The 13,155-nt window shown below is 43.7% G+C and overlaps 1 protein-coding gene across 4 annotated transcripts in view; it reads left to right on the top strand.

Moving 5' to 3' along the window:
• The window catches only part of SYK (spleen associated tyrosine kinase), a 275,583-nt gene that overhangs the window by 154,437 nt on the left and 107,991 nt on the right, over positions 1–13,155 (top strand). For all 4 annotated transcript variants that reach the window (XM_078675628.1, XM_078675625.1, XM_078675626.1 and 1 more), the window contains exon 6: positions 6,990–7,071. In XM_078675628.1, the coding sequence (XP_078531754.1) occupies positions 6,990–7,071 (82 nt within the window). The remainder of the gene's footprint in view (positions 1–6,989; positions 7,072–13,155) is intronic.

Genomic DNA, 13,155 nt, shown 5'->3' with positions numbered 1-13,155 from the left:
CCTGTTCTGAACAGTCTTGAAATTATGACCCAGTTTCAGCTCCTTCATGCCCTCTTTGGCCAGGTCACTGACAGTGCACATCTAATATTAATGGAAAGTGATGCTTGTTTTTGATATTGTAACATGGTGGCAGCTCACTAATATTACTACAAATATTCTCTGTGAAACCCTTCCATTTTTTATATGTGAAGTCCTGTTTTGATCTAAAAAAAATATTTGTGGATGTTGCATGACGCAAACACATTTCTCTGAAAAATGTCTGTGATAGAATTTTACACATCATTCAGATCAAAAATAAATTAAAGAGAACCCGTTTTTAAAATAATCAGTTAAAAAATTATTAAAGGTCTTCAGGGCAGGCCTCTGCAGAACAGAGCTGGCTTTATCTGGGAGGCCCCTGAAAGGCTGGTGCCCTGGGCCAGAGCCCGCTTTGCCCATGCCTTAAAACGTCTCTGACATCCCAGCAAGTGGAGGTGAGCGTATCACATGCATTCATCTTTCCTCGGTTACAATTGCCTAAGGGACCCGTACCCTGCCCCCTAATGTCCTTTTCACCCAAACTGCCTCCTCGACAGCTTGAAACAATATTATGAAAATTATAATATTTTACAATCCCTTCAATTATAAAATGGGGGAGGTAGCTAGTTTATAGTCCCATTTTGTAGACCCCAGAAATCAGCCCCATCCACAATTGGCCATCATGACTCATTACCCCTCACATCAGCTAATCGTTAACCATAGTGACACAGTGCGGCTCCCAGCTGATGCTTGCAAAATAAAATCCTCATTATCCTTGTTAAAACCAGGGCTTTAAGTGGGGGGGTCTGAGCACCACCAGTTTTTTTGAGGGGGGCCTCAAAACGGGTCTCTGAGGGGCTCTATTTTCGGGCCTCAAAGGTCAAAGGTAGGGTGACCGGACGTCCCGGTTTTTGTTGGTGTTTCGCGTGAGCATGCGCTCGCACTGCTTAAGCAAATCAAGCTAATGCACTCCCAGTACCCCTGGCATCCCCACACCAGCTCGATCAGAGGCACAACTAGAGTGCCCACAACTCCTTGGTAGTGTGCTTTCATCGCACCATTTAGCAGCTTAAACCACTTTGTGTGAGAAACTGCCTACATTTTGATATCTCTTCTTTACTTCTGATCATAGGAAACTTGCTTGTAAAAGTCCAGTCAAACAAAATTTAGACGTGAAATAATACAAGCGTGTTTGCACAGAAGGAAATGTTATGTGACCGCATCATAACGAGGATGTGACAGCCCTATTTTGCAAGTGTGAGAACAGCAGGCTGATTTCGTGCGCTGTGACGCTGGCCTGCAGCATCGCCCAGTTGTTTGGAACACCACAAGCCTCTCGGCGTGTTTACCGCCAGTGTTAAAGCCACAGAGGGACCTATTCAGTGTCCTGGCGACAAGCACCCATTGGCATACCCACGGGACGACAAAGGTGCGGAGGGAGCATTTGCACTGTTGAACAGAATGCCTGTGGGCACAGTAGTAGGAAGTGTGGAGATGCAGGGGCTCTAAGAAGGGGTAAAAAACGACAAAGAATCATTAACATGCAAATGGTCTTTTAAAGACCTGTGAAGTACTCGGGTGCGGCTGTGTGTGCACCTGGGAAGCTGTCTCAGCCTGGGCTGCCACACAGAGGGGGTGGGGGGAGTTCTGAGGAGTCCTAGAGCTGAAGGCTTGTCAGAGCAGAGGGGTACTGCTACACTAGTTATCTTTATTTAGACCATGCCCCTACTTAGATATGCCACACCTCTTCGAGGTTTGCCCAGTTCCTTTTAGAGCACCCCCGTTTCTTTCCCCACTTAAAGCCCTGGTTAATACCTCAAACATCCCCAAAGATTCAAAGTTCTCCATGCAACAAAAATTGCAGCTCCAAGGATTACAGTGCACCATGCAGGTGACATGCTGCCTTTTAAAATAAGTCATGATCATTTTGTATTGCAAGTTGTTTCCTTCATAAAATTTAGAAACCACTCAGATAGCGCCGAAATGTACTGCAGAAACCACAGGACAGGATGGCAGGCCTTGTGCCTCCAGCAGAGAAACAGAAAGCCATTCTCTGAAATATCGATTTGCCAATGTGTGATTGTGACTGTGACTGGCGAATTAATATTCAGCAAAATGCTATGCATATTTAGCATTTATTGCACATGAAGGGACTATCTGCTTATGCCTGGGACAACTTAAATTTTCTCAACAAAGAAGTACAACTAATTTTCTTATCCTTTCCACAACTGATTAAATGTAACATTCATGAGTTCATAGTCTCTCACTAATATTATATTATGTTAGTGCCATTTGTTTTCCACAAAGTCTGCCATTATTCAGAATTCATAGTGCCCTTGGTCGCACTTGGCTACCTACCACATGTTTCCAAGACCAGCTCTATTATAATACGGTTTGGAGGAATTGAATAGGATAAAAACCTGGTGCTGATCTTTGAAGAAAGTCTGAAAGTAAGGTCCAACCCCTCCAATACCTCATACGGCATTATGGGTGTGTTTCGTCTATACTACACGGAAGAATTTAACCAGCAATTTTGTATGAGTGAATGTGTTTTGAATGAGTGAATGGCATGAATACAAAATCAGAAATAGTGAGGTAAATAATCTGTACTAAACGGATTGTGGGTCCAATATCGGTCCTCGGGGGCTTAGCTTCAGGGGGGTATTTGAGGTGTTACACTCCCTTAATCAATGTATTTTGTAGTAAATAGTTGGATACTGGTGCTGTCAGTCGAGTATGGTGAGGTGTCTGTCAGATTTCACAAATAATTTTTTCACACACAGACAAAAACACACACACTCTCTCCCTCACTCTGTTTGGAAAGACAAACATTTTTGGTTATTTCACAAAATATTCTGTTTTCTTTCACTTAGTACCCCTACCAATCATATTCCTCTCCCTTTCCACTACACCTTAGGCCCTTCTCATGCACCCTGCTTGTTGTATAATGTAATTTAACAATATGTTTTGTTATGTAAATAAAGCTTCTAGAGCGCACTGTTACCCTAGGGTGTCCTGGCGCTGAGCACTGCCTACATGGTTATAGAAATGATAAGACCGTTTAGGAGACGAGCCAGGTCTTCAGACCCTTCTTGAAGGAGAGAAGCTCAGTAGAATTTCTGAGGCTAAAGGGTAAGCTGTTCCAAGCCTTTGTGGCACAATGGAGAACATTTCCGCCACCCCAACTGGCTTTTTTGACACAAGGAACGATCACTTGTTTTTGCGTCCGAGGAGCTTAACGCTCTTCCAGGAATGTACCATTGTATGTGTTGTCTCAAATAAGCAGGACCAATGCCCTTTAGGGCCTTAAAAACTGTGCAGAAGGCCTTGAATTGTGCACGTTGTTTCACAGTGAGCCAAAGAAGATCGCAAAGTCCCTTCTTCACAGAGACAAACCTAGGTGTGCCAATTACAGGTTGTAATCCGGGCAGGCGGTCCTGCGGCTGCTGGCCCACGGTGCTGCCTTCCAAAGGCTCATAGGAGAGCCTTAGAAAGGCCATGCCTGCAGGAAATGGTGGTGCAGAAAGACAGGGAAGAAACCCATGTGCCCCCTGCATGCAACCCCATGTACCGGGGTACCAGGTGCACTGTAGGCCCCCCTTAGTTTCCTCACCACCACCCTTTTCATGGCGGTGCAGCAGCTGCATTGTTGGCATTTTCTGGCTTCAGACGCAGGACCGCCTAGTGGTAGCAGCGGTCCTGCCACCAAACTCATAATAAGGCAGTCAGACCACCAGTGAGGCGGTTGCGGCACCGCCACTGTGGGTTTGAAGGTTGTTCGGACCACCAAACACATAATTAGGCCCTAAGTATGGATTCATCAGTGGAAGATTCATATTTCTTTACAAAAGTAGCTGCTCACTTCTGTATACACCAAAGACACCATAGCGATAGTTGGTTTTTCTGTATGCATTTCCTGATCCTACTCTTGAACTCCTTCTGCTTCCTCAATATGGGGTATTTGTATGTTTGCAGGAAAAGGCAATGCTTCATGTTTTTCTCAACTGACATTAAAAGTTAAAATACACATTCTAAAGTTGTGCTGAATTCAACAGTTAATTATTAGTGATATGATTGTTATAACCCCTTTCTGATATATGAAAGTCTAACTTTCACAAACAAGTTACATTTAAGTTTAACGTTATTGCCCTACAATTGTAATGCTTTTCAATAGTGGCATTAAATGCGTTCCTGTAGTTAAAATTACATAAGCACGTTTTCAACTTTTTTATTGAAAAAAACTGACATGCTTTATAGATTCATAATAGCACTTCAAAGAGTAACTTGCATATGTGCAGTTAGGTTTTTGGCCTGCTGGTGCTGAAATGTGTGTGTTGCTCGATCCCAACACCGAGTAAGATCGGAGGGTTGTCTCTAATAATTCCTACCTGGGTGTTGCTGCTGATTCTGGTGAAGATGAAATATTGTACTACCTCAGTCTGTCATCTGCCTAACTTTTCTTTTAATCAGGAGCGAAGGTCTTGTGAAGCGAAGGTCTTGTGAATTTCATCACTGCTACGTTTAGGGACCCCAACAGTATTTATACATTCCTGTATTTTCAGCCAGATCTTCTTTTTTTGTGCCTCTGGAACACTTTAGGACGTTTCCAGCTAATTCGTTATCATGCTCAACACATTCTTTAATCTAGGAACTTGTGCTTGGCGGTTTCTATCACCTTTCTCCTGGTTAGTCGAGATGTGTTTGGATTAGACTCACTCATCCCACATACGTGTGCACTCGGGTGCATACACATGGTCATGTGCAGCCAGATCACAGCCTCTTACCCTTACTGTGCAGCAGCAGACTTTGGTTTAAAAGTCAGACACTGGTCGCTAGCACTCCTAAACAATTTTAAGATAGCTTGCAGTGTGTGAGTCACAGGTAGTGAGACACCTTCATGGCAGAAGTTCAAAAATCAGACATTCAAAAAACAAAACTCCAGGGGGTTATGTGGGTCGGAACACATATTCCTACACCTCCAATATTTGGAAGGTTCTAACTGTTATCTTCTCCTTCAGCTGACAGCTTTATAAAGTGTTATATTTTCAGCTCAGTACTATAGGCTCTCACAAGCACAACAGCCAGTATAGCCCTATCATACAAGCTACGTGGCTGGAATATCTGTGAGAGTTTACTTTCTTATTACAGACATTGTCTCATATCTGAACATACCTGAAATAAGTATATGTTGTTGCTAGTTGCTTGTAATAATTTATTGCAAGATTGTCAATGCCACAATACCCCACCCTTCATGAAGAAAAAAAAATGTGATAAATGGCATGCTTGAATTATTCTCAGCCATTGGTAATTACTTAGGTCACATTCCAATTCATCATTTTGCTCCGCACCGTGTCACCAGTTATACAGCACCGTCAAAGCCTAAGTAAGCCTGGGTTTTCTTGTGTTCACGACTGGAGGGGACACTTCAGGTTCATATATTTCTATTAGAGCAGTTCCAAAACTGATTTAAGTAGGGCTGGTTTCTATCTGGAGTGGCATATTGGGTGGACATGATTGACTGAAATGCAGTTCCAAGCCATTTCCAGTGGTTGAGATTAATTGAAGTCTTTCTTCCATTACTTTTATGTTTGTTGTAGAAGCTGTCCTGAGTGCAGCGGGTCTCACCAGATGAGGGTCCCATGATCACTGTGCCACAAGACTCAAGCTTCACTTCACTGACATGGCCTAAACTGCTCTGGGGTTGCGCGTGTTCCCATCTGGAGGGGGCCTGGTCTGGCAGTTAATGTTTGACTCTTTCTATTGCAGAGGGGCCAAGACTAATTGGATATGCCGGATGTCTGTCTAGGGTGGTATAGTGGGTGAAACAAAGATGAGCTGGAATGCGGCCTGGCCATGTCTAAGATTAATTCAAGTACTCCTTCCTTTACTTTTCATCGTTCACGGAATAGAAAGCCATAGTCCCAAAGAAACTGTTAGAGAAGATTTCTGTCGCCATCTGTATGAAATCTCAGTGTGCTAGCCCAAACTCAATGACAAAAAAAGAATCATCATTTTTCCTGAGTACAGAGGCGGTATAGCGGCTCTTAGTAGATTCAGCGGCTGTGACTCCTCCCTCCATGCACAGTTGGCATTTTGTCGCTACATAGGGCAAGTCATGCGTGTCTGGGCCTCTCATGGAAAATGGTCTACATTCCTGCATCAGAATAAAGAGCCTGAAGTACCAGCACATAGTGGTGAGCCGTAAGGAGAAAGGTGCCATTCATTGACTACCCACCTTGTTTTATAACAGGAAGGGATTCATTTACGAAAAACCCGTGTTTGCCTTTATTTGGGGGGAGCGATACAGTTACTATCTTGAACTGAAAATTATGAGCATGGCCTAACTTGCCAAAAAGTAACTTTGCATTTTTTCTTTTTTTGCGGTGCGGCGGGGGAGAGTGTTGTATAATGCCAACTTTTATTTAGAAGTTGTAAATCGGCTCAGGAGGAACCATCAACGAACTACCAGAGCCAAAAAATGAAAAACCTCAGCATGGGAACTCATGGAAAAGGCAGGATCCCCTCTTGCAACAATCTTGGGGCTTGGTTTAAGGCCACGTGGCAGATATGGAAAAAGGAGAAACATTACAATATGTAATTTAGAGGCATTTGAGGCAGGAGTCGGTTTACATAAGAACATCCACGCCATTACAAGAAAGGAATATTTATGTCTCTTCAGAGTTCTGTGATCTCAAAAAGAGTTTCTCTGGCGTTGTGCCCTTATTTATTGACAGAAGTCTGCATTGACTATCAATATTTTCATAATATTCAATTAAAGTTACTTTAGTCCATATATTATAAAAAAAAAAACCTTGAAGAAAAGAAGAAAACGTTTATAAGCACATAAGTGTCCTTCACGAAATGTATGTATTGAGACTGGCAAATGCAGAGTATGCTTTATACCCAATAGTTATTTAATGTTTTACAGTGGAATAATACTTTTTATCTGGCTGTTCTTTTCTCTCATTAAGCTCGTTGAACATTATTCCTACAAACCAGATGGTCTGTTAAGGGTTCTCACATACCCGTGTCCACAGCCAGGTGTAAGAGTCGGTGAGTGTTCATTTCAAAAGTATTCTAAAGAATTTTTATATATATATATATATATATATATATATATATATATATATATATATATATATATATATATATATATATATATATATATATATATAGCTTTGATCATTTCCTTTCTTCTACTTGAATCAAATAATAATTCTGGGCATCTATTTTAACCAACATGTGAATTTTAATCTGTAAATTATTTGGTCATATTTGTGTACAATATATATTCTTTAATTATATGATATTACAGTAGGCCTGTTCAGTAATCAGCAGAGCCTCAAGAGATAAGGCAAGTCTTAAATTGTTTTAGTGGAGCTCTACTTAAGGTGCGCATGTAAGTACAGTTGTGGCAGCTAGAAGACATATAGCCATATCTTGTCTCCCGTAGATTTGGTACAATAGCTTAGCCAGATAGTTAATGTATTTATTGTATAGATTAAAAAGCATTCACAATAACTTAACTCATTCATTACAAAAAATGACTTAAATTCAATCAATGAAAACTAATTCAAATTGCCTTAAAGAATTAGGTTTCCATTACAGTGATGATCAAATATGCAAATTGTTAAAATCAATATAACCTCCAAAACAGACTATACCTAATAAATGCTAGAATTCAGCTTGGTCATATAAACTCATGGTAATTTGTTAACAGCTGTAGGCAAATATACGCAGATCTAAAAAATGCTGCGATACACGCAAAGAAGTTATTACATGTTCCATCAAAGCATCATGACTTCTCATTTAGATCTGCACCTTGTTTCTCAAAAAATGACCAGAAGATTTCTACCTTTAGTGGAGCAACTCAAGGCAAAGACAAATTGTGATTAACTACTTTTTTACATAGAAGCCAAGTTCCCGGAGTTTACCCAATTTATGCCAGGCTACTTCAACCTATGAAATCGGAATGTATAGTAGTTGCAGTCTTAAAAAGTAACATTTTATTTTCACCTCAGGAATACAATCAGGATAGGGCTGTCTGTTTTTGGTATATGTATAAGGCAAATAACTTGATTATGTATAACCGTGCGATAAATGTAAATCTTTGGAATGAGAAGAACTTTACATTTTGGATTTTTAGAGGTATTTACTTTGAGCAGCATTCATATTAGATACACAGGAAGGAAGTTGATGAGCAAAAATACTATTACTTAAACATTTTACAGTTGAAAACGGGTACTTCTTAAGAAGATATCCTCATAAATAAGGTGTTGGAAGGAATTCTCCTTGGTACTACACAGCTAATCTTATAGTTAACACAATGGATAGCATCAAGACCGAATAGGAAGAAAGACCAAATTTACAATGTTTGGAAGATATGAAATTAAAAAGACAACATAGACATTTGATGAAATGTTTGTCACGAGAAACCCCACACTTACCTGGAAACGGTCATCTGACCAGTCAAGCCCCTTTTGGAACCAGCTCCATTGTCTCGAGGCTCCCACCTTAATCCTTCAGCTCCCTCGACTCTCTGTTTTCACTCCTGTTTTCTCTCTGTTATACTCTCTGTTTTCTCCCCTGTCAACTGTCAACTTAGTATTGCTTGCTTTTGTGCTCTTTTGTGCTATTCTTTGCTGTTTTCTTCTTCATTGTGCTAATTTGCTCTATTACTTCTTTATGCTATTCCTTGCTCTTTTATGCTTTTCTGCACTATTTACTGCTATTACCTGCTCTTTCAGGCTTTTTGTGCTTGTGTGTATTTTATTCTCTTCCTTTTGAGCGTTCTGCCTCCTCTGTTGCACTCCTCGATGCTCTCCCCTCCCTCCTGTGCTCCTTCTTGCCTCCCTGCTCCCTGCCTGTGCTCCTGCTGTATTCTCCTTCCCATCTCTTCTTTCCATGCTGAGGTAGCCCCACCTACCACCACACAGCTACTAGTCCTATCAGCCCCCAGTTGTACTCCACAGTGTGCCTTTGATCGCTCGACCTGGGAAGCCTCTCCCCCCGCTGCTACCATGCTGCACCATGGCAGGACCTTTCGCCTGTACCCAGTGTGGGTTTGTCTGTAGCAGCACGCCCACACACACCACTCAAAGCACCAGCAACCCCTCCTCTTAACACCACTAAACACGCCAAACATGCAACCCAACAGTCACTGGCATGCATGCTTCTCAACACTGGATCTCTCAGCAATCACGCTACTGAGATCTGGGACCTCCTCAGCAAAAATTCACTAGACCTCCTTTTCCTCACTGAAAAATGGCTCAAACCCATGTGGGCACCGGTATTGCCGCAACAGCAGGCCCACCTTCCAAAGCCAGGAGGAAGAATTGCCAACTTCCACAAAGGTACCATCAAATGCTCTGCATCCTTGGAGAAGAACACCCCGTTCATGGAACACATGCACTTCAAAATGCAGATCAGCTGCACCTTTTTCATAAAGGAAACCCTTGCCTACCGACCACAGAGACCGCAAACCAACTTCAGCAGCCACAGCATGGGCTTCGTCGCCCCCTTCCTCATCAACTCAAGGGACTTTGTACTACTCTGCTATCTCAATTTACATCTAGAGGACCGAATGGACCGGTGCTCCACAGCCCTTCTCAAAAGCCTGGACAACATCGGACTCACCCAGTTCATCACTGGCCCAAAGCACATTGCAGGACACACACTGGATACAAATTTCATCAACAGTGATCAGATTATGTTCAACTCCACCTCACAACTCACATGGACAGACCACTCCATCCTCTACTTACAAATCTCAACATCACAAGTCAATGCATCCACCAGCATCAGCCTATTAAATCCCAGCTGGGGAAAAATCTAAGAAGCAGGCGAGTGGCTCAAAGCCTTCAAAATGGACCAACCGAACATCACCAACAACCTCACTGAGAACATCAGCAACTTCAACAAATGGATCAAGAACTGCACAGACTTCCTCACACCCATCAAGGCCAGCAGACAAAAAAGAGCTAACAAACAAACCAGCTGGTACACAGACAATCTCTGAGGATCGAAATATCACTGCAGACAGCTAGAAAGGAAATAGAGAACCAGCCTCAATACCAACGCCAGAACCACATTCAATTTGCACTCATACGCTGCCAACATCTTCTAAGAAACACCAAAAACAGAGTACTAGCTGAAGGAATTGAGAAAAGCTAAAACAGCTGCACGGAATCTACTTGATTCTTAAAGAAATTACCTCCCTCAAGGTCATAGCCAACAGCATATCCCCCTCACACGAACTCTGAAACAACTTATCATACTCCTTCCACAGCAAAATAGCAAACATCGACATTAACTTGGAACACTGAGGTGAAAAACCATTGACCGACATCTCACCTCCCTTTTTCTGTAAACATACTTGAAAAGCACACAAACACTGCATTTTCTGAATTTTTAGAGGCAAATGAAGAGTTGGATGCTGCACAATTTGGTTTTAGGCCATGTCATAGCACTGAGGCAGCTCTGGTAGTGGCAATGCAGGAGCTGAGGAGCATCCTGTATAATAGAGGTAAGGCTACGATGATACTGTTGAATCTATTGGCAGCCTTTGACACCATGAGCCACTCTGCAAAGTAACTGACACTGCGCACCGCTTTAACAGCTGTATGGGCGCAGTGGTTGAGTGGATGTATAAAAACAAACTCAATGTCAATTCTGATAAAACCGAAGTGCTTCTCTTTGGCAGGGACACCACCTTTAGGGACCATTCGTGGTAGCCTCAGACTCTGGGCTCCCCTCCTACCCCGATATCCTCTGTTAGGAATTTGAGGATGATTTTTTATTCTAATCTTTCGTTTAACACCCAAATAAATAGACTTACTTCATCATGTTTTGTTCCTACTATGCACCTTAAGAAAAGAGTTACCCTTTTTACCTTATGAGTTACAGAAGTCAGTGGTTACAGCGCTGGTCTCGGCCAGGTTGGACCACTGTAATGCCTTATATTTTGCCATTCATCAACAGGCATTAAAGAAACTTCACACTCTGTAGAATGCTGCAGCTCAACGTCTTAGGAGGGTCCCCCTGTTTGAGTCATTTTCAAGGGTTCTGGCGGAGCTTCACTGGCTCCCTGTCAATAATCAAATAGCCTTCAAGGCTCTCTGCCTGGCACAATGCTTTGCATGGCAGAGGTCCAGACCATATGAAGAGGAGCTTCTCCTGGTGCTCTCCCAGGGGAACCCTGAGCTCAATCACTTCCAGAAATATTAATGTTCCTAAATTTTTTAAAAACTACTTGGGGTTGCAGATGTTTTGTCTACATTGCATGCCAACTTTGAAACAATCTTCCGGCTCATCCTAGAGGTCAAGCAAACCTGTTTAGTTTTAGGACATATATTGGCTGTTTTCTCTCCCCCCGATGATATCCTCTTATATAAGATCCTGCCTCAGTGTCTAAGTCCAGTACCAAGATCCCCTTGGGCATTCGCACGCTATATAAAACCATTCAGTATTCAATATTCAACACTAACCAGACCCCAGAGACCTCATCACCAACCTGCCCATCACAACCAAGACCGGCACTTGACCGAATAGAAAACACCAGAAAAGACACAGACATGATCATGAGGATGATACACTATTGGGCCTCTTCTGATCTATGCCCCCACCACATCTATAACATGGGTGGAACACTGATCAGCACCCTCTCACCAACATCATCCACACCTCCATCAGATCCGCCACTTTCTCGGAAGACAGGAAACATGCAGAAGTCCACGCCCTCCTCAAAAAATCATCGACAGACCCAAACCAGTTGCGCAGCTTCCTTCCCATGTCTCTGCTCTCTTACCCAGCCAAAGTGATGGAGAAGGACATCAACAAACAACTCATCAGCTACCTCGAACTACACCATCCTTCTGGACCACATCCAATCAGGATTCAGAAGTAACCATAGCACTGAACCTGCACTCATCATGGCCACAGGCGAAATATGAACAATCCTGGACTGAGGAGAGAGAGCCACCCTCATCCTGCTTGACCACTTCATAGCCTTTGAGACGGTCTTTAACTATACACTAATCAGAAGACTCGGCACTCAAGGACCAGCCCTCAACTGGATAGGCTCCTTCCTCACAGGAAAAACTCACAGTCTGACTGCCACTTTACACATCGGAATGGAAGATTACTGGTTGAAGTCAGTCCTTGTTTTCCGTTTTGCCGAACCTGCAAGCCACGCCGCCGAGCCAAGGCCAGTGAGGCGAGGAGCAGAGAAGAGCAGGGGCGAGATTGAAAGCATCCGAATACTTTCCACCATAGTGCCGCTTTAGCTGCCCCCCCTGATAAGCTGGAGCGGCTCGGATCTGAGCAGCCAAGCAGCGAGCAAGCGAGCAGCAAAGTGGCCATTGTGCCAGAACTTGACAGTACTTGCGGTACCTCGGGGCACCTTGAAGACCCCAAGGAGACCCCCTAGACATCGGGGACATCGGGGTAGTCTCATGTTGACCACACGCATACCGACTGAGGACTCGCAGCTGGGAGGAGGCCGCCAACTGACGAACTTTTGCCAAACTGTAAATCGGTCCTCTGCCCCTGCTCTGGCCCAGCAACTTGGCTTTGCGCCCCGGCTGACCCCCTCTCACAGAAAGGAGGCCCGAAACAGCATCGGCCCAACCAAGGGTAATTGAGCAGTGGAGAGCAGCTGAGCACAGCAGAATCCCCGCATCGGAGCACTGAAAATGGTGCTGCCCAAAGCTTAATTACACCAGCGGGAGAGCTTGGCAAGGCACAGGTGAGCACGGCCGCCATTTAGGCAGCGGTGAGTGTGTGCCCCTTGGGGCCTTCATGGAGTCAGGTGCAGCTGTGATCCACCCAGTGAGCCTCGCTTGCCCACCCTGCCTCCCACCATCAGCTCCGGTGCTCCACATGCTCCCTGTCTTCCCGCCCCCCGCTTGGGAGAGGACAGTGGTGCACTTGGGACATTGAGTATAACCACAGTCACATCAAGGCACTCCTAAAGACTCCACTCTTGCAACACTCTCGTAATACCCCAGTGTCAACTAAAGGAGAACTCGCCCCCTCAGCATTTGCAGCAGCACAGAGTGGTAAGAGCTGTAAGTGAACTACTCGAACAATTGGACAACTGGGCAGCAGGAGGAGCACCTTCAGTGTTTCATCTAGCTA

This window comes from Lissotriton helveticus, chromosome 2_1, assembly GCF_964261635.1.
Source record: "Lissotriton helveticus chromosome 2_1, aLisHel1.1, whole genome shotgun sequence".
Taxonomy (NCBI): domain Eukaryota; kingdom Metazoa; phylum Chordata; class Amphibia; order Caudata; family Salamandridae; genus Lissotriton; species Lissotriton helveticus.
This window is presented reverse-complemented; position numbering and strand designations above follow the sequence as displayed.